We start from the raw sequence: 25,751 nt of genomic DNA on the forward strand, positions 1-25,751 counted from the left end.
ATGTAGCAAGAGGAAAAAAAAAAACAACACAGTAAACACAAACACAGCACCACACTTCCTCTTGTTGACAACCTTATTGTTTCTCCTTAATGCATTGTTTAGAATGGCAATTTCACATCATTTCCCATTATCCTATACACAAAACCAATAGTGTACAGCCGTTGCTGTCCTTTCCAACAACTGATCACGGAGAATATAGACAGAATTTGCATGCTGGTGAAACATGTCAAGATTGACAGCTCGGAGCCTAGGAGCTTGTTTAAGCAAAGAACAGGTGTGTGGCTTGCCAGCTGGGGTGAAATCTCCACTCCACCTTCTCATTTCTGCTTTCTTGGCTTCTCTCTGGATTGAGAGAGAGAGAGCTGCTTAGGAACTACCTCCTTTTTTAGGCTGTTTCCCTCTGCGAGACAACACTGGCTCACTCTCAGGACAGCAAGCATTTGACCACCGCAAAGAGCAGCAAGCATGTCAACTCATTTTATCCACAGCCCTCACCAGGGAATCAGAAAGCCAAAGACACACTGGTGATTTCCCTGGTTTTATGGATCTCAACTCCCCCCAGGCCTGCAACACATTTTTTGGTTTGTGTGTTCATGGTGTCCTGGCATCTGTAGTGTGGGAAACCTTCACTGAGAGCCAATAGCCCCACAGCTTCTCCCTATTAAAATGTGCAATTGGATTTCACATGTGTGTTTCAAACACTATTCAAACCATGATTTACAAGCTACTGTCTAGCCCCACAGCTGTTTTTCTATCCTCCAGACTTAGCAGTTTCTAGGAATCCACCATCCTGTTTCCCAGAAAATGGTCTTCCTACCGTGAGCCTCCCTAGTCATTTTTGGCCATGCAAAAACTATGCAAGCTCTATAGTGAGAATTCAAGAAAAAGCACTTACTGAATGAACAAACTATTAATTATTTTCCGTATAATTAATCATTCATGAGATTGGGCCATTAGATGCCTCCTTTCTGTTTACCACACCTTCAAATCGGGATTTTTGTCACTGAATTAAATTCATTGCTTCTACTCCCTTAATATAGGTTATTTATATACACGAAAAAACAGCACAGATCCCAAGATCCAGAGCCTCAATAATGGTTACTACGCAGAGCTTTCACAATCAATATGTTGTTTCCCAAGAAGGATGAGAAAAAAAACTTCACTTTCTATACTGCGAATTATCTTGCCATGGCTGAGCAAATACAGAGTGAAAGTATTATACCTAAGCTACTCAATATCATGTTGCCACAGTTCTGTGACCACCTTTCTCTCTGTCACAGTCCTGTTTCCAACAACCACTCCCCAAAAATATTAGGCTTTGGGTTCAGAGTTTATAGCTTACTCAAAAGCACATACTCAAAATGTCTTGCTACACATTTGATTTGAAGCTGCTGGAGAGCTCAATTTTACTGGCGTCCCTTCAGATTCTTCTGTGCATAGTATAGCTATTGGTAGAGAGTACCTGCCTACGAAACTGACTGACCTCAACTATTCCTGGCTTTGCTGACATGGTCTATGGAAGTGCCTTGGCCATGTCTGAAGATCTTGATTTCAAGGGAGGAGAAAGAATTACAGAGGTGTAACAGCAAGCGAAATATCCCAGAAAGTCATTGCTGGGAATGGTGCTTGACTGGATCACTTTCACCCAAACAGCTCCATAGAAAAAACAATCAGCTAAAAATCACATGACTAGAGATCTTACCATGTGGGCCAAATTCAATTTTATCCTGTGGTTGCAATCTACCAAGGCTTTCAGTGAACACAGTCTCAAGGTGCTAAGGGACTTGTGTTTTTGCCCCGTATTTGTACTCTCATCAGTCCTAAATTGGAGTTGCCAAAGCTTGTCCAGAAGAAAAACAGATAACAAAGTTTCCTCCCAGTTATATTTTAAGCTACTACATAACAGTTGAGGATATCATGTGCTTCCTTCGCTAACAGTCATAACCATCAAAACAGTTTTGTAACAAAAATCCCTTAAGACAAAGATGAATACGGAGTGAGGAAATTTAACATATTTAATGATTTGCAAGAAAAAAAGCCACCAAGTCCTGCAACTAAACGAAGCCAGTTTTTTTTTATAGGATTTAATCATTCACGCTCCTCTTACAGATGTCTGCTTACAGCCTAACAAATTAGAATTGCTCATCTATTCTTTTCTTTTTAAGATTTATTTATTTTTATTTAAAAGTCAGATATCAGAAGAGGAGGAGATCATCTGTCCAGTGAGTTCACTCCCCAAGTGGCCGCAAATGCCAGAGCTGAGCCAATCTGAGGACAGGAACCAGGAGTCTCTTCCAGGTCTCCCATGCAGGTGCAGGACCCCAAGGCTTTGGGCCGACCTCAACTGCCTTCCCAGGCTATAAGCAGGGAGCTGGATGGGAAGCAGTGTTGCTGGAATTAGAAGAGGGAGCTTGGCAAATGCAAAGTAAGGAATTTAACCACTAAGGTACTGTGCCAGGCCCTAACTTATTCCTTTGATGATCTGAAAATTCGACTATTTTGACAAATTAGGTAACTACATTTCAGGTTATCCTGAGTCTCTTGTCTTAAATTCTAAAGTTAATAATAACCCCAAATTCACACTTGATATAATTGGTCCCAAAGAATTTCTAATCAAAGAGTGAAATTCACAGTATTAAAATGACCACTGTTCGCATGGACATGGGGAACAAGGTACCCTACTCCATTGGTTGGTAGGAGTGTAGACTAGTGCAGCCTCTATGGCAGTTAATTTGGGAGTGTTGAGACAGTTGAAAACAGATTTACCATATGACCTAGATATCTCACTGGTGATAAATCTAAATGAAATGAAATTTGCACATGAAAAAGCAATCTGCAACCCTACAAGGTGGGAGGGAAAATATGCAAGGAGAAGGAAAGGGGGCAATCCCCACACCTACAAGACTATATTATGGAAAATGATCAAAGCAATAATTTTTTTTAAAGATTTACTTTTATTTTCTTTACTTTCCCAGGCCACAAGTAGGGAGTTGGACGGGAATCAGGGCCACCGGGATACGAACCGGTGCCCACATGGGATCCCAATGCGTGTGAGGTGAGGACTTAAGCCTCTAGGCTACTGCGTCAGGTCCAGCAATAAAAAGTTTAAAACAAAACAAAAAAAAAAAACCACTATGTGTGAATTTATAGTACAAGTTTTACATGTGTACCTTTCCTCTCACGGTGATGGGTTGAGGCAAGTCTCATTAACGATTTTGACACATGAGTCTAAGAGGCTAAGAAAGTCCAGCAGAACATCCAATCTAAAGGAAGACAGACTCCAATCCAGGCTTTTGCTCCATGTTCTATCCTGTCTACTCAGCTCCTCCCAAGAATGTAACAGTAGACCATGAGACAGCTGGTGCTCTGACCTGGGAATTATTTCCTGACCTGGGGAAGTATTTAAGCTTGTGGCAGTTAACTGGATACTAGAAGGGGTTCAAGCATTAGTAAGGGTTGGAAGACAACACAGCCTAGATATTGGATATGGCCAAGAAGTTACAGACGCTCCACTTCTGTCCCAAGTATCAGATTCTGTGGTCAATTAAGCTGAGTTATATAGTCAAATCAGGCGTGGTCCTAGGTCTCATCCAAATAATAGACTCTTTGCTCATCGCCAAACTCGCACATTCCAAGACTGACCTCTCCCTGCGGTTCTACACTTTTAGTCATACTGGTAATGAACAGACCCTCTGCAGGACTTCCGGTATCTCTTCTCAAGATCCAAATCCAGGCATTGGAAGTATCCTCAATTCAATACTTTCTGAACACACTGGGGCTTTGAGAAATCACTGCTTTACTTCTAAGCTGTCATGTGACTCACTGACATACTTGGCCCACTCATCCACCCCGCCCATTCCTATGCTGAATTTTGTGTACTTAATTTACATATCCATAGCACATAGACAGATGGATACATCCATTACTCGATTGATCAACATGGGATACAGGTAAACCGCAAACAGACATCTGCCTGGTAGTCCATTGCTCTCTGCGTTAAACCCACTAAGTATCCACACCTCACCCATGCTAAAGAACAAGCTTTTGCAGAAGCAATGCTTATGTAAGCGACGGCTAACAATTTCATCATGACTCCACGCATTTACTTCTCCTTCCAATTTCAATGTCTGTAACCTTTTAACCTATTTCTGTTCATTCCTTCACTAGAACCATTATATTTTCACACACACAAAAATCTCCTCTGGATAAGAATGACTGACAACTGATCCCAATCCATCTCAGTATCAAGTGGTGAATTCTGGCCTGGAGGCCAATGTTTACCGTTGGAGTCTTCCACTTCTTCTGCCGGGGTGGCTTTCTGGGAGGAATGGTGGGCGTGTGAGGAGAGAAGACTGACAATCCGCGGCCTAGGGAGGGTCAGGGCTTTTCCGTGGACTTTGAGGGAGTGTTCCTTCAACTGGCTGATTGTCATGGTGGAGAATGAGCACCAAGAACATTTGTAGGCATGTTCACCTGGAAGAGGGTGGTGGTAAGGGGAAGGACAGGCAAGATAGGGGAGAAAAATAGAAGGCAGAGTTAATTCACTCTAGATAAGGGCATCTCAAGCCTACAAACCTGCACCTGCCCATTCCCACAACTTTAGTACTCTTTTAACTTTGAAACTCTTCCCCAAGGCTCCATAACCCAGTCACTTGTTCCCTTTCGCATTTCATTTTCTACTTCTATGGATGAGGCTATGGGCTGATTCCCCAACAATGCTGACACTTAATTGTCTGCATACTTCCTTTCTCAGTGTCTCCAATCTCTTTGTCTCCCTTTCTGCACTAGAAATGACCATACCAATTTTTAGACAAGATTTTTTTTCAACCACAAAAAAAGACATGTGTAATTTTTAACTAGATCAACTAGCAATTTTCAAGTTCTTTTATGATATTCTCAATCTGTATGTTCTTGATAACTACATCGCTCCCAGTCTTACATATATTTTCATCCTCTCTATATTTTCTGACCAGTTCACAAGCTCCAATGTATAATTTTATTTTCTTCACTAATCAGGATGTAAATGAAATAAGTCATTCTCTAGCACAGAGAGGTGTACTCACATATGCAAATAGCTTGTGTATGTCTAGTATTCTTCAATAGAGTACAGTAAGTAGAAATAAGTACTCTTTCAATTAATTTTATGCCATTGAAAGATAGCACAGATTGTTATGATCAAATTAAGAACATGATTTACTTTTGCTATAAATTAGCTTTTAAATAATTACATGTTAAGAACTATATGAAATGTACATGTTTGTTTTGGGGCAGATATGCACTAGTCTGATCAACTGAGAAACTGATCTTATTTTATTTTTAAATTAAAAATATATTTAGAAATGCTCATGGCTGCAACCCAATACTACCATTTCTGGGAGGCTCCACTAAGGAAAAATGCTTAAGCACACAGAAAGCTCTATTCAAAATCTACATGTTTTATTCTTGAAAAAAGTATAAAAGAAACTTAATTTCTAATGATTAAGTAAATGCAAGCATACCTTCTTGGTGAACTATCATTCATTAGAATAAACTGTTTCAGTGTAATAGTAAATATTAAAAATCAAAAGGCAAAATGTATTTTAAGTAACATTATAATCACACATGTTGGAACATATTTAGAAAAAATGGTTGAAAGGAAATATAGCACATTTAACTACAGTAGCAATGAAAAGAGATGGTGGTACACTGGCTAAGAGATGCAGGAATCGCAATGTACACCTCTAGCCCTGCTGTTCACCAGCTGAGATGTGACTTTCCTGCTTACATGAAAATGACTCAACTGTGAGCTCAGCACCCAATTCTGCAATTAAGCCTTCTTCTCACTATTGATGACCCCTAGAGCCTGCATTTCCAAGGAAAGTCTTGATGAGAACTATAGAAAACCTTGAATTGGACAACATTAAACAGCCCAAGGCAGAGCAGAAGTTCAAAGAGAGGTCAAACAAGAACACCTGTTATCTCCTTAACCATCACCTCGGTGTGAGGCAATGATGTCCAGGTAGTGACCAAAACTACTTAAATAATGTAACATGTATTGTATTATATTTACTATCAGTCTTCTTTTTATTTTATTATTATTTTTTTACACAACCCTTAGTGGCTGGCTTTGAGTTACATAAACTGAGAATGCAAATCCAGATGGTCTGGATTTCAAAAGTTCAAGCTACTACTTCAAAAGAAAATGCATCCATCCAGAAGAGATGAGTCAAAAGTCTTTTAGAAAACGTATTGTAAGCCACGCCTCCTCCAGTGGTAAGAGCCATGCCATGGAGAACAAGTTTCCAAGGTTTGTGGAGAAACCAATTAGGCTGTTTACATCTCCTCTTATTGGATGCTTCCTTCTCTGCAGCCTGTCAACACAGAGAGACCTGGCTCCTCAGAAAGCTCTCAGAACATGCACCGTAGCTTAGTTCCCTAGAGCCAGTGTGTAGCCTTTAACACTCTTTTAAAAAATCGTTTCCACAGGCCGACTCATTCATATCCTCCAACTGCTAAAGTGTTTTGGACGAGGCCAAGACCTATGGGAAAAACTCTTTTAAGATGTTGTCCCAGTTGAATAATTTACAATAACATAAGTTACAAAAGAGTGGTTTTAAATCCTGAAGGGACTTACTTCATGGATTTGGAAATTTCCTGGAGATATAAAAACACTAATATATAGGAAAAAAAAAAGTGCATATAGCTAATCTCCCTAGTCCATCCTCAACTCCTAGTATGATGTGGGGCATCTGGAAGGCTTGGGTGGTCTTACTGTATTAAGTCAGCTTAACAGGACTCAACACTCAGAAGACTGCAAAGGGACACGGTCCTGTTTTCCCAAGGCACAAGGAGATGGCAAAAGTGAAGGATCCAGGTTCTCAAAGTTTTTACAACGAGGAGTGGTATACATGTTTTGCAAGGCACAAGAGGAGGTACACAACATCTAGTGTTTAACATGGCATGCTTAGTGGTCAGTGTAGAGCTTGGGAGATAAGGGATGTCCTTCAGGTGAACACAAGACACAGAACAATAGAACAATAGAGGTCAACAAAACTCCTGGATACTAACAACTCTAAGGCATTTCTTACTGGGTGTACAGAAATGCATCTATGGATATCTTTAAAAGCAAATCTCCCCAATCTTGAATTCTCTTTGTCTTCTTGAACTTCTTTAGGAATCTAATTTTATTGCACTGGAAATCATTTTTACTATATATCAATTATCTGTAGTTCCATTAAAAATGCAAGAGAAATTGGAAATTTCCTTTAAAATAGGCTAATTTTAACCTGTTGGAGAATTACATTTAACTATGATAGAAGTGACATGGCTTTGAATTCCTTTGGTGTTGGGTGAATTTCCCTAATTGTGCTTTGTTTTCTTCTTTAATAGAGGGCAATAAAATTGGACATGCAACTGCTTCAGAGAGAACTTATTTTCATGTATGGAGCAACAGACTGGAAATTCAACTCAGCAAAGACCAGCAGATCTCAAAACTCAAGATGCTGAAGAATGTGTGCACCAGATTCCCACTCACCGGCATGAGCTTTGAGTATATGTGTTTTCAGCCGGCTGTTGTAGGAGGACTTAAAGGAGCAGAGTTTGCATCTGAATGGTTTATGGTGTCCATGATGAGTTTGCATATGGCGATCCAAACTTGATGCAGACGGAAGAAAAGAAGACCGAAACAAAATTAAACATTGCATACCACATTTTTCTCATTGCTCTTTTCCTGGAATCCAATCTCTAAGCTGTTTAAAGTTCTTTTTCTCTATTGTTCAACAATGACACTTAGCAAATAGTAAACCAACCAAGTGGCAAGAGTTGTTGGACTTGCTCTAAGGGTAGGGAAGGTAAAAGAAGGGATCTTTTTGTATGGAGAGACATGGCAGTACAAATAGGACATGCCGGACACTTATTTTCCCTTTTCCAGAGCTTTTAAATTGGAAGAGAGTGTTCAAAGGACACAGTATGGTATGAATAAATTCAAGATTTTTCTGCCAATACAGTGAGATCTCCATCACTATCCAGTAAAAGAGTGGAATTTAGACAGCATTTTTAAAGCCTGAGTTTCTTTAGATTCAATTCTATTTTCATCTAGTAACAGCAGAGTGGGGTGTAACATCGTTGGGTGGATTCTAAGGGGCTAACCTAATTGCAGTGGGTTATCTTATTTTCAGCGTCTGTATTAACACAGAAGCACCACATCAGAAGGCTGAAAGCAGCCATGTGATCAAAAGGCTGGTCATGCCTTCTGACAAACTCAGCCATGTCTGCTATTAAACAGTGTGCTATTAGGAGATGATTTAATTGTAATGATCCCACAATATTTCATTACAAGGGTTAGTTTAAAACTTCTTTTTACAATACAATGTGTGAGGCAGAATTCTAATCTGTATCAATATCCCAGAGAACTGAATTCCACGCTAAATGATTCATATGAGGATGAATCATTTACCATCTAAACATGATTGTCACCTGAGCGCTCGAGCAATGTTTTCCAGTTCCTTTTGACTTTAGCTATCTCAAACTCAACATGCATTAAAAAAATGATCCATTTTTGGTATAAAACCTACATTTTTCCTTTATCTCCTGGCTTCTGCGTTTGGCACCACTATTTTCCCAGTCAACCAAACTGGAAATATTTGTACTTCATCTGTCATTCATACACAAAGTCAGCCTTACTGAGTCATGTAGATCTATTCTCTCTATCACTCACTCACTGCTTAGTTCAGCTATTAGCACTGCCTCAGTTTTTTGAAGATTTACTGATTTATTTGAAAGGTAGAATAACAGAATGAGAGAGAGAGAGAGACAGACACTCCCCAAAGGTCCCCTACAGCCAGGGCTGGGCCAGATCATAGCCAGAAAACAAGTACTCCAAAAAGGTCTTTCTCATTAGTGACAGAAACTCAAGTACTGAAGTTAGTATGCATTGCCTCCCAGACACATGAATAGGAAGCTGGTTACAACGTATAAGTAGCTCCGATTGGAAGCAGGCACTCCCTTATGGAATGTGGGCCTCAATTTTCTTATCCATCAAGTGGAGATAATGATGAAATCACAGGGCTGTCCTGAGAATGTAATGATACAATACTTTGAAGGCACATAGAATTTTATCAGATTTAAATGTAGATGTGAGAAATTTTAGCAACTGTGACATTTCATATCTTAAACTAGTCATTTGTGGTGCTAATTTCTGGTATTTAAAATCTCTACACACTGTCTGCACTCAGGTTTTCAGACCTTATCTTTCTTTCCATGTAACTAATAGATTAGTCAAACCGAAACACCAGCCAGACCTCCAGTGTGTCTTGAAATCTCCCCTGCAATCTATGCTCTCTCATCTTTTCCTCCCAGTTGTACACTCTTTCCAAATTATTCAAGTCCTAGCTTCCTACTTTAAAACTTGACTCACATGTTTCTCAGTTCATAAAAGCTGCAGACCTCTTTCAAAGTGGATGTAATGCTTCCTTTCTCTGAAGCTACACAGCATTTTATTGACTTTTCCAAAACACATGTGACCTTCTTTAGCTGTGTCCTGTGTGTATTTGCTTTATGGAACCCTGTCCTGGACCCTGAATTCCCTCAATCACTATGTATATTTCTTATTTCTGTTCCCCCTGAAGCACTGAGCTTAGCACAGGAGAACACTCATTTACTCACAATTATTGAAGTCCCACTGCAAAGTGATGGGTGTTAAATCAATACTTAATTGGGGAGAATCATGACTTTAATGCCGGTGTATGAATCTGATATTGAGGTTAGATATCGGGTTGTATGCAGTAACAAAGACTTTATAACATATCTTAGCCACTGTAGAAACTTACTGCTTTGCAACAGCTACTAACTAGCATGTTATCTTTCTGAAGAAGCAAAAGCCTGTCATTGCATCTTAATTATTATAAACAGCATGTCAGTCTTACAGTCAGCCACTTTCACCAATGCAGTGTTGAATATTTCTCTCTTATGCACATGAAGAGGATGGCAAGAAAAGGTGCCTCTTCTCAAATCCTTCACTTTTTTGCCCAAATTTACTCTTTCAAATTAATGAGGAGCAACTTGAGTTCCCTCCTCTTAACCTCCTTGTATATCAAGCTACCTTTAAACATTCAAAAACTGCCTTGTCTCTCAAGATCTTAAAAAAAAAAACAACAGCAAAAACCTCAAACACTGATTCATTAGTCACCTGAGTTAACAGTTTTAATTTTATCTCTTTAGCCACTTGGTTTTCCAAATGGAACTCTATTATCTCACATGATTATTAAGATTTTGATGAATGGATCATAAATCCACTGGTCAACTGGTCTACTCCTTGTGTGGGTCTTCCCTTGAGTAACCCAGAGCAATGCCCTGAATGTTTGTATTTGCCCAATTTTATGCCATTTAATCAAGCTCCCATTCTCAACCACATTTTACAGGTGCAATGACTGAAGCCCACAGCCAGAAACAGCAACAGGTGTGAGTATTAGACTGGGACATTAACCCCTCCAGGCTTCTCTGACCTTTTACGAAAAGTCTTAGGAATCACTATGACCACCAATAACACTTACTTGTGCCTGAAAGCAGAAACAAAGGAGCAATACTGGCAGCTGTACTTGTCCTCACGGGTAAACATGGCCAGGGCCAGGTGGCTCCTCTCATGAGAACGCAGCCCCTGCATGGACATCAGGACTCTGTCACATTGACTGCAATGGTATCCCCCCGGCCGGGTTTCATCCTCCAACATTCCATCAAGCAAGCAGTGTTCACCATCCACCCGGCCCACCAGGGCGCCACTGGCATCTTTGGCTGCTTCCAATCCATCCAGGAAAAGGTGGGAAGGGTCTTCAGCCTCCTGCTAAGAGAACCACACACACACACATGCCCCACCAACAAAATAAATATCCATCGTCATTGCTCCCAGCTTTCCGCTTCTCCCTTCATTCTCCCAAACTCATTAGCATTTCCTGTCCAATCTTCTTCCCCTGACTCTCCAGCGCCCCCTCAAGAGAGGGCAATCCTGATTGAGAAGCTTTATTCCTTAGTAGTCATCTTAGAACTATCTATCAGGGCACAGGTTCCTTTTGCCCAACAAATATAATGGGGGTTCTGTCACTCTGAAAAGAAAATTCAAACAGAAATCCCATCTAAATCGGCAATGTTTGGGAAGGGTAAGTGGCTCAGAGAAAAGGAAGGAAAGAAGAGAGATAAGTGGACATCTAAGAGCCTTGGGCCATCCCTTAGAAGCAAAGCAAAGCAAAATATCCTGCTCTCTGTGCACCCTATCCCCACCCCTTGAGACCATGCCTTCATGCTTAGAAGCCAAAGACACAATCAAAACATTGAGGAGGAGTCTGCTTTGAAGTCACCCATTTTTCATTCTTTCCAGGTAGTTCCTTGGATTATTGATTACATAGGAAGGGCTGGCTTGGTCTCTCTTGTATGATTCCACGAAACAAGCCTGGGGCCCAGACAGTTGTTGACAGGGGCTGTCTCTATGCTAATATTGTTTTGCCCAGCCTAGAAGGCTTCCTTCCCACGAACTCAAAAAAACAGCATGCAAGACCAAGGGATGATGACAAAAAGACGTCACAGGTCCAGAGAGAACAGGGCAGAATCCTGACTTGAGTTCTGCTTTCAAAAATAACAGGTGGCTGTTATCCAAACAGTGGCTGCTATTGGGTATCATGACACTCATAGCAAGTGGTTCAATAAAAGGCAGGGGAAGAGGAAAGCCCATGTCAGCATCATGTAAGGAGAGAAGATGGAGCAGAGATGACGTTCAAGAGGGCTCTCGGGGGTCAACTATGACTTGAAGGATTTCAGTTTCACATTTAACATCTTTTGTCCTCCCCAGAGGATCCAGAATTAGAAGAGAGATACTTCTGAGTTTTCTACACCCTCAGCCAGATGAGAACAGGGAGAGGCCAGGAAGTAAAAGCAGCCTCGATGATGGGATGAGGACCCATGGGATTCCTTTCAGAACCTCAGGCAACTGGGAGGAGTGAAGACTTAAGGGCACATGGAACACAGGGTTGAGAATCCAGAAGGTTCTATTCCCACGCAACAATCCACATGAAAGAAAACCAGATTAAAAACTCGACCTTTCCCGACACAGAAAGATGAGGAAGGTCCAACCTGTAAAGGAATCAAAACAAACGAAACCAAACCAAGCATAACTCAGGCGTGCCCACACTGCGAAGATACTCCCGCCTTGAACCGATTTAAACAATGGGGTTAATAAATAGCTCAAACTGCTCACACACAAGACCACTCATTCAGCCCTACCCCGGTTTCTCACCTTCACAGCGGTCGACACGGCTGGGACGCTGCCGTACTGGACATGCTTCCGGAGGTGATTGCAGATGGCTCGGAGCGTTGGGTGCACTTCCACGCAGAATTTACACTTGTAGCCCACCACTTTCCTCTCCTTGATCTTTGGCACCTCTTCTAAGTGACCAAAAGGCTGGTAAAATACAGTGAGAGCCATTAGTACTCAGCGTTTCCACTTGATCGTCAGCATTAATTCTTATTGCTTGCTAGCACATTGTATTTTAAAGCAGGTTAAAAACCAAGGGAGATCAATGTGAGTGTTTTTATATAACAAATTCATCGGAGTCATGGCACACTGCCTACTGTGCAGTCCCTGGAACCCAGATATGTTACGGCTTGCGAGTAGAGATTTCTCTGTAGCTCATTGTCACCACCAACAAATTATCTGGTTTTCGAACCAGTCCCGACTACGCAGGTGAAACGTTTCGTAACTGTGCCAGGAATGAATTTCTTGATTAAAAAAAATAAAAATAAAAAACACAACTCTACTCCTTGAGATGTTAGCTTCACATAGCAAACATTGAAGACCGCACAGCTGAGCAGTGCTAATGGTACCAAGAGACAGTCCCCCATGCCTTAGGAAAGAGCGAGTATTCTTGTGCAACTAGGCTTCAGATAAGGCTACTTGGCAGAAAAACATTCACAGAAACCACCCCAAACCTCCCCTGGGGAGCACTGAGACGAGTCAGAGGGAGGGAGGGCAGGGGTTGTGGGGGCGGAGAGCATAGAATGGGGAATAATCAGGCTCGAAATGTTTAATTGACTTATTGAGCTCTCTGGCAAGCTAAGTCACTAGGAAGCCTGCAGCAGTTTGGCTGGCAACGAAGAAGTGCATGTGGGCACCAGTGACGAGAGGCCTCCTGGGGGAAGGGAAATCAAAACATATCCTTACCCTCTCTTGTTTGAAATCTGCAAAAGCACCATCTGCATATTTCTGCTTGCTCAAAAGCTGTTTCCTCCTCTCCTGACGTTTGGCACGCTTCTGGAATTCCTCATTGTGAATGTTCAAGTGTGAGGTCAGCTCGGCTGTGCTTTGCAATTTGCTATCACAGTGCTTACACTGGTAGGCGGAGTTCTGCAAGCGGGGGCTGCCGTTGTTCAGAATGACGAAGTCCCTCTTGAGGTCCCGGCTGTGGTGGTCAGTGTAGTGCATGCACAGCAGCTCGGCCGTGCTGAACGACAGCTTGAAGCATTTGATGCAGCGGAACGGGAGCCACTCGATTTCCTGCGCTTCGCCCTCCACCTCGGCTTTCTCAAAGCTATTCCTCTCCTCTTCTTCCAGCAGCGGGGGCTTCTCGTGCTCGTCTGCGTACACAGCCGTGAAGTAACCCCCCAGCTTGCTGGCATGCTGTTTCTTTGGAAATACACCCGGGTGGCGCTTCATGTAGTGGGAGACGATGCCCTTCTTGCTGAACGATTGGAAGGAACACAAGGAGCACTTCTTCTTCTCCACCGCCCGCCGGAGCTCCTCACTCAGCTGCGGGGAGTCATCCTTGGGGGGGGATGGGATGATCACCTTGTTGGGCTTATCGCTGATGGTCCTGGAGGCCGCTAGGCAGTGGGTATAGTAGGCATCGATGTCGTGGCGCTTCTGGTAGTGGGCCGCCAGCCCTTTGCGGATGGGGTTGGTGTAGGCACACAGGGCACACTTGAAGAGGTTGTTCTTGCCTTCCGGCTGGGCTCGCACGTTGTTGTGCTTGATCCGGTAGTGCCTGGCAATGCCCTTTCTCGTGGAGCAGAAGTACTTGCAAAGCTGGCACCGGAACACAGTGTGGGAGACCAGGTGCGAGGTAGAGAAGTGAGCACTGGACATGGACTCCTCTCCCACCTCCTCCTCGGTGATGGAGACTTGGGAGGGGCTCACTTCAGTGGTTATCTCGGGCTCAAGTGAGACTGGCAGCTTCGGGGGAGATGGGGAAAAGACATCAAATTCAGGCTGATTGTGGTACTTCTCATAGTGGATTTTGAGTTTCTCCAAAGTGCCATGCGTGTACGGACACAGTTTGCACCGGTAGGCGCCATATCCTTGCTTGAAAATCCTGCTGGTCTCCTCCACATCATTCTGGGTTATGTCGGCAGACTGTTCCACGTCGTGCACAAAGTCCTCGGCGGTCACCTTGATGGCCGGGTGTCGCTTCTGATAGTGGGTCAGGACGCCATGGATGCGGGTGTTGATGTACGGGCAATGCCTGCATTTGTAGACCGCACCGGGATTGATGTCGATGTCCTGGGCAAAGTCGGCGGCCTTCACCTTCATGCCTGGGTGCTTCTTCCCATAATGGGTGAGAAGGCCATGCAAGTTGTTGTACTCAGATTGGCACACGGTGCACTGGTATGGGGTAGAGGATATGGCAGGGTTGGCTGAAGTCAGATGCATGGTTTTCTCTGGGGAAAGTCTCGCATCCTCTGGGCATTCAGTTTCCTGCTCGGGGAGGGGAATGGGCATGCTGTTTTCACAACTCATAGGGCCTGCTAACTCTTCGGTGGGGAGGATGGGTTTCTCAATACCATCTTTCTCCTTAATAATATCAAGCAGCACTGACTCATCACCATTCATGGCCCAGGGATGGAATGCTTGGTAGTGATTAGTGATGTCCCAGATGGAGACAGCTTCAAAGACACAGTCCCTGCATCGGTACGTTTTGGCTTCAGCTGGCATTGTGAGGGAGGGAGGGGAAGGGTCTGGCCCAGCCCAGAGTTTGGTGGCCATGTAAGTATAATCAACATAATGCTCTGGATGCCTCCTCTGGTAATGCAGAAGCAAACCATTGGGCTCTGGATGGGAATAGATGCACCACTCGCAGTGGTAGCCAGCTTCTATCAAGCCATCTAGAAACGCCCATCGCATGATGGACGTGACCGTGGCCTTCAGGGCAGGGTGGTCTTTCTTGATATGCTTCCTCAGTGCATAGAAGTAGGGGGAGGTATAGGAGCACTGCCTACATTTGAGTGCTCGCAGTTTCGTTTTGTCCCGCTCCACACTGGAAGTGGGGACAAGCACGCAACTGGCAGGCTTCTTCTGGCTCCGGTCACAGAGGCTTCGGATGGTGGCTGTGTGCTGCCGGATCACATCTGCATTGGCCTTGAAGTCACGGTGCTTCTTCTGATAATGGATGAGTACACCTTTGACCGTCCGATTCCCATAATCACAGTGCTGGCAAAAGAACATCTCATTCTCCACAGGAGGGCCATCTCTCTCAGAACTGCTTCGGTTGAGCTGATGCATGGGGGCAGGTGGCCGAGGGGAGCCTTGGGGCCCTTCGACCCCTCTCAGCATTGCAGCTGTGGGAGGAGCCTGTCTGATATATTTGGCAGTGACTTTGATTTCTGGGTGTCTTTTCTGGTAGTGGACAAGCACTCCCACAACTGACCGATTGCTGTAGGAGCAGTGTTTGCAGTAGTAAAGCTCATTACTGAGGTCTGGTGGCGGGGGTTGTGGGGGGGGTGGGGAACCCATGTTGGACATTTTGGGAGACATTGGAGCACCCACCTCAAATGATAACTGAGAAAGGGCGGAGCCCCTGTCCACAGACACCATTCGCATGGTTTTCTGGATCCTAAAGTAGGAAGCCTTTTCTTCGGGGTGTTTCTTCTGATAATGAACCAAGACAGAATGCATGTTGGGGCTCGCGAATGAGCACACGTCACAATCGTAAACGACAACGGTGTTGACCGAAGGGTCCTTCTGATTTTCACATTCTGGAGTAAAGGTCTTTGAAGGAGTGTTTTTATTAAATGTAGCCGGCATGCCACCACCACGAGCCACAGGAGTGGATGTCGCCAAGTTCTTGGGAGCCGAATTCAGAATCTCCCTCAGGGTCTGCGATTCAGTATTCAGGCCTTCCTGCTGCTCTACAACATAGCTTGAAAATATCATGGCGTTATTGATCTTCACTGTGGGATGCATTCTTTGGTAATGTGGCATCAGGCTTCTGACATTCGGGCTCGTGTACGAACAAAACCGACAGCGGTAGATCAGGTCCGAATGGTCAAAGTTGAGTACATTCATGGCTTCTGGGTGGTGCTCCCCATAGTGTTGTTGGAGGTCTTCAAAATTGGTGTAATCGATGTAGCATTCCAGGCACCTATACACCGCACTGTGATCGTTGGGGTCCAAGATGTACCTAAAGCTGAATTTAATGTATGGGTGCATGCGCTGGTAGTGGGTGCTAACGCTTCGGGCAGACTTGTTATTAAAGTCACAGTGTTTGCAATAATAAAGCCTTCCGGAATCACCAAAGTCCGTATTTTCGTTACTGTGCTCAGTTCCGTAGATAGGCGTTTGGGCATTCAGCAGAGCGGTGCTGGAAACCTGGTGATCTTTCATGTTTGTCGAGGAGCCGTAATAATCCTCTTCATCTTCAGACAGGGTGAGCTCAATTTCAGCCCCATTGGTGGTGTTGTAGTCATGGGTGACACTTCTGAAGTTGGGCTCCTTCTGAGGCTCACTGGGGTCTCTTGCCCAAATCTGCTGGGCTGAAAAGGAAGTGGGAACCTCCATGAGTGGTTCTGTGGCTTCTTCTTCCCTGTCCAACTCAACCTCTATCTCTACCTCATTGTCTTCCTCTTCTTCCTCATCATCTTCCACGTTGATCACGGCATCTTCTTGCTGTTTGGTCTGGTTAATTTTACTCTGCAGATTGCTTGCTATCTCATCGATCCTGGTTCTCTTCTTCACAGGCGATAAATCGAGAGGAAAGTCATTAGCGAGCTTCCTTGAGGACTTAGCTACAAAATTGTTCTTGGAGGACAACCCAAGAATTGAGGTCTGACTTTTCTTCACAGTGTTGCTGGAAGAGGGGTGGCTGTCTGTCTCATTTTCCAATGGTAAGCTGGAGGGCTGTCCCTCAAATTTTGGCAAGTTGTCACAGAATGAATGTTTGTGCTGCTGATGGACCCTTAGCCCTTTCAAAGTTGTGGTGGAGTAATTACACATGGTGCATTTGTAAGGGTGCAGGGGTGGGGCTTGTGTGGGTGGTTGTGGCTGCTGTATTGCTGGTGGCTGGGGTTGGGGTTGGGGTGGCACCTGATGTGGTGGTTGTAGCTGTGATGGCTGTGGCTGCTGGAGTGGCTGTGGCTGTGATGGTGGTGGTGGCGGTGGCAGTGGTGGTGGCGGTGGCGGTGGCTGTTGCTGCTGTAAGGGATCCAACAGGACTGCTGACTTTCTACCATTCATGCTTGAGCTCTCATAAGATACAACACCTTCATTCAGAGAGGAAGAAATGCTTTCACTCTGGGAATTCACAGCATCCCAATCGGACACTGTACCCGTGTGACACTGTTTGTGAGCCCCAAGTTTTAGTGAGCTCTTGCAAGTAAACGGACACTCGTCACATTTGTAGACCGCTGTCTTTCCAGATAAGTGAATGTTTTCAATATGCCGGGAGATGCTACGCCGATGCATGGTGAGAAAAGGACAAAATGGGCACTGGAACCTGTTCATGAATCTTCTAAATGGAATCCCCTTGGTCTCCAATAATTTGTTGCCATCTGAGCCCATCAGCTGCTCTGCAGACAGGCCTGATGCCTGGTGATCCATAGCATTTAAGCCATTCTCACTGTCTACTTCATTGAGTTCCTCATCAGAACTAGAGTCATTGAGCATGCTATTAGTTTCCAGGTCAGCAGAAGAGTTGGCCATGTCAGTCATCCCGTAACGGGATCTCTCAGTCAGGTTAACCAGACCAGAATTGTGAGGTGACTTCGGCTTCATCTGAGGGTAAGACATGGGTGAAAACTTGGAAGCTGAAGAAGAATTGGGTCTCATGATGGAGTTGCCGATGGAGCCCCTGTAGCTGGAGACATTAGTGTTGGGCATCTCCCGGCTTGCAGCATTCATGGACAGATAGGAGGAGTTGGAAGGGGGGCTGGCGTCATTGCTGTTCTGCACATCAGGTACATTAGTCCCTTCTTGCTGCTGTCTGATGCTGGAGAGGATCTTGACCATACTGCGGTGCTTCTTCATCATGTGGTCACACCAGCGTTCCCGGCGTGGCGTCTGGTAGCTGCACCACTCGCAACAGAAGTTGCCTCGAGACTTGGTCAAAGGTTTGACCATGGACTCTAAAATGCTACGTTCTACAACCTCGGCTGGTAGTTCCTTGCAGGGGTCCTGCAGGGACACAGGTGGAACCACAGGGTCTGGTATTGGAGCAGGAGCAGGTGGGGCAGCTGAGGTCTCCTTCAGATTGTTTTTGTGATACATCTTCTGATGCTTAATTATTCTTGCCCTTCTTGGTGACTTGTATGTGCAAAACTGGCAGGAGAAGACCTTTCCAAAGCCCTCATGCATCATGATATTATAATTTAAGGATCCCGGGACAGGGGGCCCTGTTGGACTCCCTTCAGCTTGAGCTCCATGGACCTTCCTAGTGTGTTCTATGAGGAGGGTTTTGGACCTGAAGTAGCGTACGCAGAACTTGCATTGAAAAAACTTGTTGGTTGGTTTGGGATTAGGGGCAATATGCTGACCGTAATATCCTGGACTGTGGCCATAATAACTTCCAGTCCCCAGGGCAGTTGCATTTTGACCTAAAGAGAAAGCATAAGGTAGGTGAGAGAAGAAAAGCAAAACAAAAGAATTATTCAATCATGCTGATCAGTATACTGTCCATTTTTCTTCATTAATAAACATCACATTTAAAATGCCTAACATCTCCAGATAAGGTTTCAAGAGGATTCATGGAGTATAATGAAGATTCACGTATTGCACCTTCTCATGGGTAGAGATTCAGTATTCAGCTGTAGACACTCTTCTTTCCATAAATGAGCCACATAGCTTTAAAAGGAAAATCCACTTCATAAACTGTGATCTCTGCTCTGGAACTTTGCAAGATACTATCTTGTTCTCTAAAAGGCAACTAAGACACGGGCTTCATTTTTAAGAGCCCTGGGTCCCACATTGGATATTGCAAGTCAATATCCAGGACCGGCTCCTGACTCCAGCTTCCTGCTAAGGTGGACCCTGGGAAGGAGTAGTGCTGACTCAAGTGAATTGGTTCCTGCAGTCTATGTGGGAAACCTGGATTATGTTCCCAGTTCCTGGCTTTAGGCCCAACTATTCAGGAAACAAACCAGCATATAGGAATGCTATATATTTCAGCGCTTCTCAAATAAATATTTAAAACTTTTGATAGGCCTAAGCCATGCCTATCAAAAATCACAGCACTAGGCTACAGGCAAATGAAAGTAGTTGAATACATGCGATATCCTAGGTGTAGAATGGATTTACCTGATAAATCCTCTGCAATCGCAAACTCATCCTTTATAGAAGAAAACTCCACTTCTGTCTGGTTGCTGGCATTCATGGACCCCGATCGGGGCTCATTCACATTGTCCTCAGCGACATCAGTGGGCTGCAGAAAGGCTGTGTGGACATCCTGGATGTGTGCCTTGAGATCTTCATACGACGGGGCTCGGAAATCACAGCCATCACACTGAAGCACCTCCATGGCCTGGATCTAGCCTCTCACATCAGGAACCTGGGGCAGAAGTCAGAATATGAGCTGCTAAGGAATGCATCCATCACACACCTGAAGCTGATGGGCTTACACATCCACTTAAGGACAACATTCGCATACGGCAATGTTTCTTTAACCGCACTCTGGCAACTGGAACATTGGCCAAAGAAAGGCAATTGGATAAAAACAAAGATGAGGTCCTAGTCTTTGTAACTTCAAAGACAAAAATAATAAAATGTTTTCTGGTTTCATGTATCTTCAACTGCTGTTGAAGGAAATCTTGGCCACTTTAAAAGTTTTATCAGTTTCTGAGTTTTTCCACAGAATTCAAATTTCCTGGTCACTTAATATTATGGAGTTTTATTTTGCCTTGGACTCATTTTCTTCTTGAATAAGAAACTTCTCAGTATTGAATCTCAAGAGTAGTGAGGTAGAGAACTTTTATTGTAGCTTTTTATTTATCTTCACTGACATTAAGGTATACTGTTTTCCTCCCTCTCTCAACAGTTCAGTTGGCTTTTTTTTTTCCCCCATAAGCTAAATGATTATTTATTCATTTACTACCTACCAATTAGAATCTAACAGCTTCTCCAATCTAATTAGGTCATAAAATATTTCTCATGAGGTTTTCCAACAACCAACCTCAGATGACAATCCAGTTTCCAGTTTCTAGTTGCAACCTGGCGCCTCAGTTCACATAAAACAGCAACTTGCAGATTTGAAACCAGACTTCTAAACCATGATTTTAATCTTCTCCACTTCTCTCCTCTTACAAACCTAAAGTGCATACTTGGATGTAAACCGCCGTGAACCCGGTGTGGAGTAGAGCTGACGTCACACAAAAAGTTTCAAACTAACAAAATGGAAAGCCCCACTATGAAGAAGTCAAAGAAGTATTCGAAAGGCGTAGTTCTTCCTATCCTAATGTATATCCTAGGTGGAGAAGCCCTGTTATTATCTTAATGAGTGAGCTGCTTCATTAAATTTACCACAAACTCTATTGAGTCACTGCAATCTAGAACCAGATGTCCAAGAACTAAAGCTGCAGCCAAGTCTATTTTATGATGCAATTTTCTATAACTTTGCCGTAAGAGATAAATGATTTCTGCAGGAGGAACCACATCCAGTAATAACATGTCAATGCTGTGAAAGGAGTCATGGCAGGAGGATTTTCTAAGAAAGAATGCTCCTCCTGATAGACTGCTAAAATAACTTCTGGCAAGTCCAGCTTTTGGACAGACTGAGCTTGCAAAATGAGACACGGATATTTACCTTCTCTTCTTTTCACCCAGAAATTTATCCTTTTTCAATAAACATTGAACTGTGCACCAGAATCTTTTCAGCTAACTAAGTTTCAATATTCCAGATACACAAGCTTTGATGTCTAAGCACCAACCCAAATTGTGTGGAAGAGGTTGCTATCAGCTCTGGATCAAATTACAGCAGTCACGGAGGCCCCACCCCGCTTCTCCTTTCGCACAGTCCATTAGACCTGAAAACAAATTTTTCCATGGTGCAGACGACTCCTGCATTTAGAACACTTCACAGAAAAAAAGCAGATCATCCAGTGTGAGCTCCCATCCCCCAAGCTGAGTCCTTTCATCTCAGCCAAACAAGCTACAGCTCTGCTGAATGTGTTTATCACACTTTGAAGAGATAGGAGCTCCTGCGTCACAGAAGCTCTAAGACTCACTAAGCTGCCCTAGTCCTCTGAGCTTTAGGAGCAGCCATTTTAGCTCAGGGCTTCTTCTCCGTTCACAACATGGCTTCTCTAGGATTCTGCTAGGCTGACAATCAGAAAGGAAGGCTCGGAAGGCAGGCTGGGCTCCTCCTATGCTCTTCTCTTCCCAACAAAGCATGAACTGTTTTCCTTTCTCCCCGCAAAGCTGCACCTTTCTCCTCCTCAAATGTCATTCACCAAGATCTCCAAAGGTTCTTTTATTCCATGATTGATAACGCTGGTTCATTAGTCTCAGCCGAGCAGGACCCTGGACCAGACCCTAGCCTCCAGAAGGATTTTAGGGGTGAGCTCGGGGAACCTCCAGAGGGCTATGGCTTCTTGGGAGTCATCCTTCCACACACAGAAGACATACCATCCGAAGCTGCATGCCAGATTCCAAAGTCTAATGACCTTTGTTAATCACCAGCCAGTCTGTCTGCCTCAGCACACCCTGCCAACCGACACACCCTTCAACACAAAGGCCGCAGCTATTCCTTTTAAAAGAGGTTCTCTGAAAGCTCCATTGTGTAGCCCAGAGGAAAACAAAATCTCTTCCCTTCAGAACTTCAAGCCTTTAGAAATAACGGCACAAAAGGCTTTCTGCTGTGTGTCTTTTGGAAAGTTTGAGCCTGCTTTGCACCACGTCAAACAAAAATGACACTTCTGCACCGGGAAAGCAGAGCACCTTCGGCATTCAATCATCCACTTGGAGATGAGATTCACCTCTCTGTGCAGTTCTCTGATAGCTTGGAGTCTTCCAAAGCCTGTTTTCAAGGATGCTAACTTTGCTGGCTACAAACACAAACTAACAATCTCCCTGTTCCGCTACAAAAGAGATTAAAGGGTTAGGAGATCAGAAAAAAAAAAAAAGAGAGAGAGAGAGAGAGAGAGAGAGAGAGAGAGGCACTGATTTGGAAAAAGAAGAGATGATGAAAGTGATTTCCTAATGGGTTCTAGCTTTAATGTTGTTGTAGTCTCTACCTCAAAAATAGCTCAGAGCCTTAGAAGAGGTTAATCTGCAGGCTGCTAAGAGAACCAGAGTCAGCTAGGGCCGAATGGCCTTCAATTTGATGTCGGCACCAAGGACTGAAATGAGGATGTAGCCTACTTTGAAAGCCATTTTGCCTTTGTGTACTTTTCTCCCAAAGACGCTGACAGAACCAGAAATTACTAGCATGGCCCAAACGACCAAAGAAACAGAAACTTGGTAGGTGATGAGAAGGTGCTTGCTTGTACACACATGCAAAAATGGAGGGTGGGAGGAGAAAGACAGAGTCGATGTGCACAAAGGACAGAGGGAGTAGACACCGACCTGCAGCTGACCCATCCATCACCCAAAGAGTCTATTTCTGCAGCAGATGGCGACCCTTTAAGAAGCTAACCATGAGGGGAGAGAGCAGGAGGCAGGCTTTCTGCATGCTTGACTGGCTCATCAACCCAGAAGAGCAACCTAAACTCTACAAAATTATGACTGAAGGTTAAAAGGCTCCATTTCTTAGCACTTACTATATTCAATAATGCTGTGATGATGAGACTACCCATATCTTTTTTTCTCACCAAATCAGCAAAATCAGAAGCAGGAAGAAGTCTCTTAACTGAAAAGGCTATTTCAAAAGCGATTTCTGAGATCCATCGTGAAATCAACCCAACACTTCCCATCTCCTATGTTCAATGCACTATCTCCAGGCCCCTCAAGGTCACACACCACCTGTGACTCTCAACAGCCCACGTGATGATGCCTGCTAGGTGAAAACAGATTCATCCGAAAATAGCCCATCACCTAATGTGATCGGCTCGCCTAACATGAAACTCTGAGACCATCCAAACTATTCCTTGTTCCTCAATTCTACTTACTATTGGTTTAGTTCAGTTGACAATGTTAGCTAAGCTTGAGAATTTCAAACTGGAGTTCAGATGGGAAACCCAAAAATCCAATTGTCCATGCTTGACAATCTCACGAACACATACACAAAGCACCCAGGGATCATGCCACAGATTTGGAACATGCTCAGATGCACAGGAAAGAGGAAAAGGAAATTATGGACACAAAGCTGCCCTTTATCTTAAGAAGACTGATTCACATTTATACCTCTTGCCCACCCACTTGCTGTGCTCAGAATTCCAAGGATCCATTCTTAAGCCTCAGGTTTTGCTCCTTTGAAGGAGCCAGGAGAGAAACCAGCTTCATTGTGCATATCCTTCCAACTCACTGCTCAGCTGTAACTGGAGAAGGGGTGGCATCCTGGACAGTTCATAGCATTCTTACAAGGCTGCCGCCATCAACTCTAGGCCAAGTCAGTTGGTAAACACTGCTCTTTCAGCTGGATGGCCCACGAGCATAGATGTGGTCCTCAAACCAAAACCCCCGCTGTCTTCAAGAAGCAACCAAATTAAATTGCACAGGCCTTTTCTGGATCTAACCTGGTCTCTGACTGAAGGACTGCAGACCAGAAATAAAGCTGTGAAGCACCACAGACATGTGATTCAGTAGCAACTAATTATAACCTTCAAAGCCTCTGAGAAATTGAACCAGAAACACCATAAGGTGCTTCACCTCTGTCCACTCCAGAAACCTAGTTTCGTTTATAAGACACTGCACTCCCCTGTCCTCCTCAATCACAATTCTAATAAAAGGCTTCAGTGAGCATCTGTTGCTTATTTGTGGTTTTCTTGCTCTCCTTTCCAATGAATATAGAAACCAATTAGCCAAGGGCAAGTAATGGAATGCATGAACTTCAGAATAGCGCAGCTTTCCCAAAACCAGAAAATGAAGACCCTAAAATCATTCTTAAAAATATATTTACATATCAGAAATTGTTGACAGAATGAGCTCAACAAGTTGTGGGAAGTATTGGGTGGTTAATATTTTTTATTGTAAGACCCCAGACTATGGGAAGAAGAGTAAGAAGGGAAAAAAAACACTAATTAATAAACTTGCAAAAGTTGGCTTATTGTTCTCAGTGCCAACGAGTGTTCTATAAATGCTAGTAGTCATTTACTCTTGTCATGACCAAAGTGAAATTAATTTTAATTATCTTTCTTAAGAGTCCTATAACGAGAAGTTGTGAAAAAAAATCTCTCCTAGGGATAAGAGTTACATGGGACATTTAATTTTTAAAGATATATATGCATTTAAATGCTTAAATATATATAATGTATATATAATGATTAATTTTCTTGATTTAACTTGAACTCAGATATGAGCGTGTATGCTCCAAATTTAACAAAAGCCAGAGGAAAATCTATCCATGTGTGAATCAGTACAGATGACATATGTACCAGTCCCCAGCTATTGTTTCTAACAAATTAACTAGTAAAATAACCCAGCAAATAACTTCCAACAATGCCCCACTCACGGATCTCACAGTATTCAATGCTACTATAGACCTTGACTTGCCATGTGGTGTCTTCAAACGTCCTATCAAATGCTTATACTGTTTGCTACATGATCTAAGCAGTTCCGTGTACTACTGGCAATTTACCACACTAATGAAAGGTTTAACATATCAGGAGGGATAAATAATTAAGGAATTCAGAAGGGAGACACAGCTGTTCTTCAAAACCAAATTTTCAGAAGAGAAAGGATTAATTTGCAGTCACATATGCAACCTCCAATATGAGACTAGATTTAAATAGTAGCAGAGAAATACCATGAGACCGAGTGCTGCCAATGCATGTGGCCTCCGTTGAAACTGCTCATCCTGGTGCATCTGTAGGAACTTGCCCACAAGCACAACGTCCGAAGTAGGCAATTTGCAGATTAATAACCCAGTTGCCTTTTACATAAGGATGTTGGTCTTCAGGTTCTGTCTTATTTTGGGTCTGCTATCCTGCATAAAGATTTCAATTCTTACAGCACACACTGGAGTCATATTTCATAGCAGATACCTTTGGGATCATCAATAAATTGAGATGAGCATCTAGGGATATAATCCAAGTGGCTTCAAAATGTTGGTTATGTAAATAAGAAATGATTGTGGTAGAATGACCTGTTATGAAAGCAGGTAGTGAATGGCTAACACACAAAGAGCTACTACATACCTTCTGGAGAATTCACGCATTCCTTTGTAATGATATAAGGCTAATTGAGGCCAGCAGGCCAATAGGCAGTCTGCCAGCTCTCCTGTCCTTAGAAAAGGAAGCGTGTGATTTGAACAAGGAGATAAAAGAAGAGAAGGGACCAGAAAAGGGAGGAAGCAGGGTGGTATCTCAGCAGCTTTAGACTTCATTGTCTGGAAAGGGGAACCTGTGGTCTACCAGATAACTCAAATTCTCCCGTG

The 25,751-nt window shown here is 43.5% G+C and overlaps 1 protein-coding gene across 2 annotated transcripts in view; it reads right to left on the reverse strand.

Annotated features, from left to right (window-relative positions):
• ZNF462 (zinc finger protein 462) overlaps positions 1–25,751 on the reverse strand; it is a 140,496-nt gene that overhangs the window by 67,241 nt on the left and 47,504 nt on the right. Inside the window, exons 2-7 of one of the 2 annotated variants that reach the window (XM_040963220.1) lie at positions 19,523–19,772; positions 13,184–18,822; positions 12,260–12,424; positions 10,530–10,633; positions 7,514–7,632; positions 4,282–4,473 (exon numbers count right to left, since the gene is read on the reverse strand). In XM_040963220.1, coding sequence (XP_040819154.1) covers positions 4,282–4,473; positions 7,514–7,632; positions 10,530–10,633; positions 12,260–12,424; positions 13,184–18,822; positions 19,523–19,742 — 6,439 coding nt within the window. In that variant the 5' untranslated portion in view covers positions 19,743–19,772. The remainder of the gene's footprint in view (positions 1–4,281; positions 4,474–7,513; positions 7,633–10,529; positions 10,634–12,259; positions 12,425–13,183; positions 18,823–19,522; positions 19,773–25,751) is intronic. The other variant, XM_040963221.1, reaches the window with a different exon arrangement.

This window comes from Ochotona curzoniae, unplaced genomic scaffold (assembly GCF_017591425.1).
Source record: "Ochotona curzoniae isolate NIBS_2020 unplaced genomic scaffold, NIBS_Ocur_1.0 scaffold_3208, whole genome shotgun sequence".
In the NCBI taxonomy this organism is placed as follows: Eukaryota; Metazoa; Chordata; class Mammalia; order Lagomorpha; family Ochotonidae; genus Ochotona; species Ochotona curzoniae.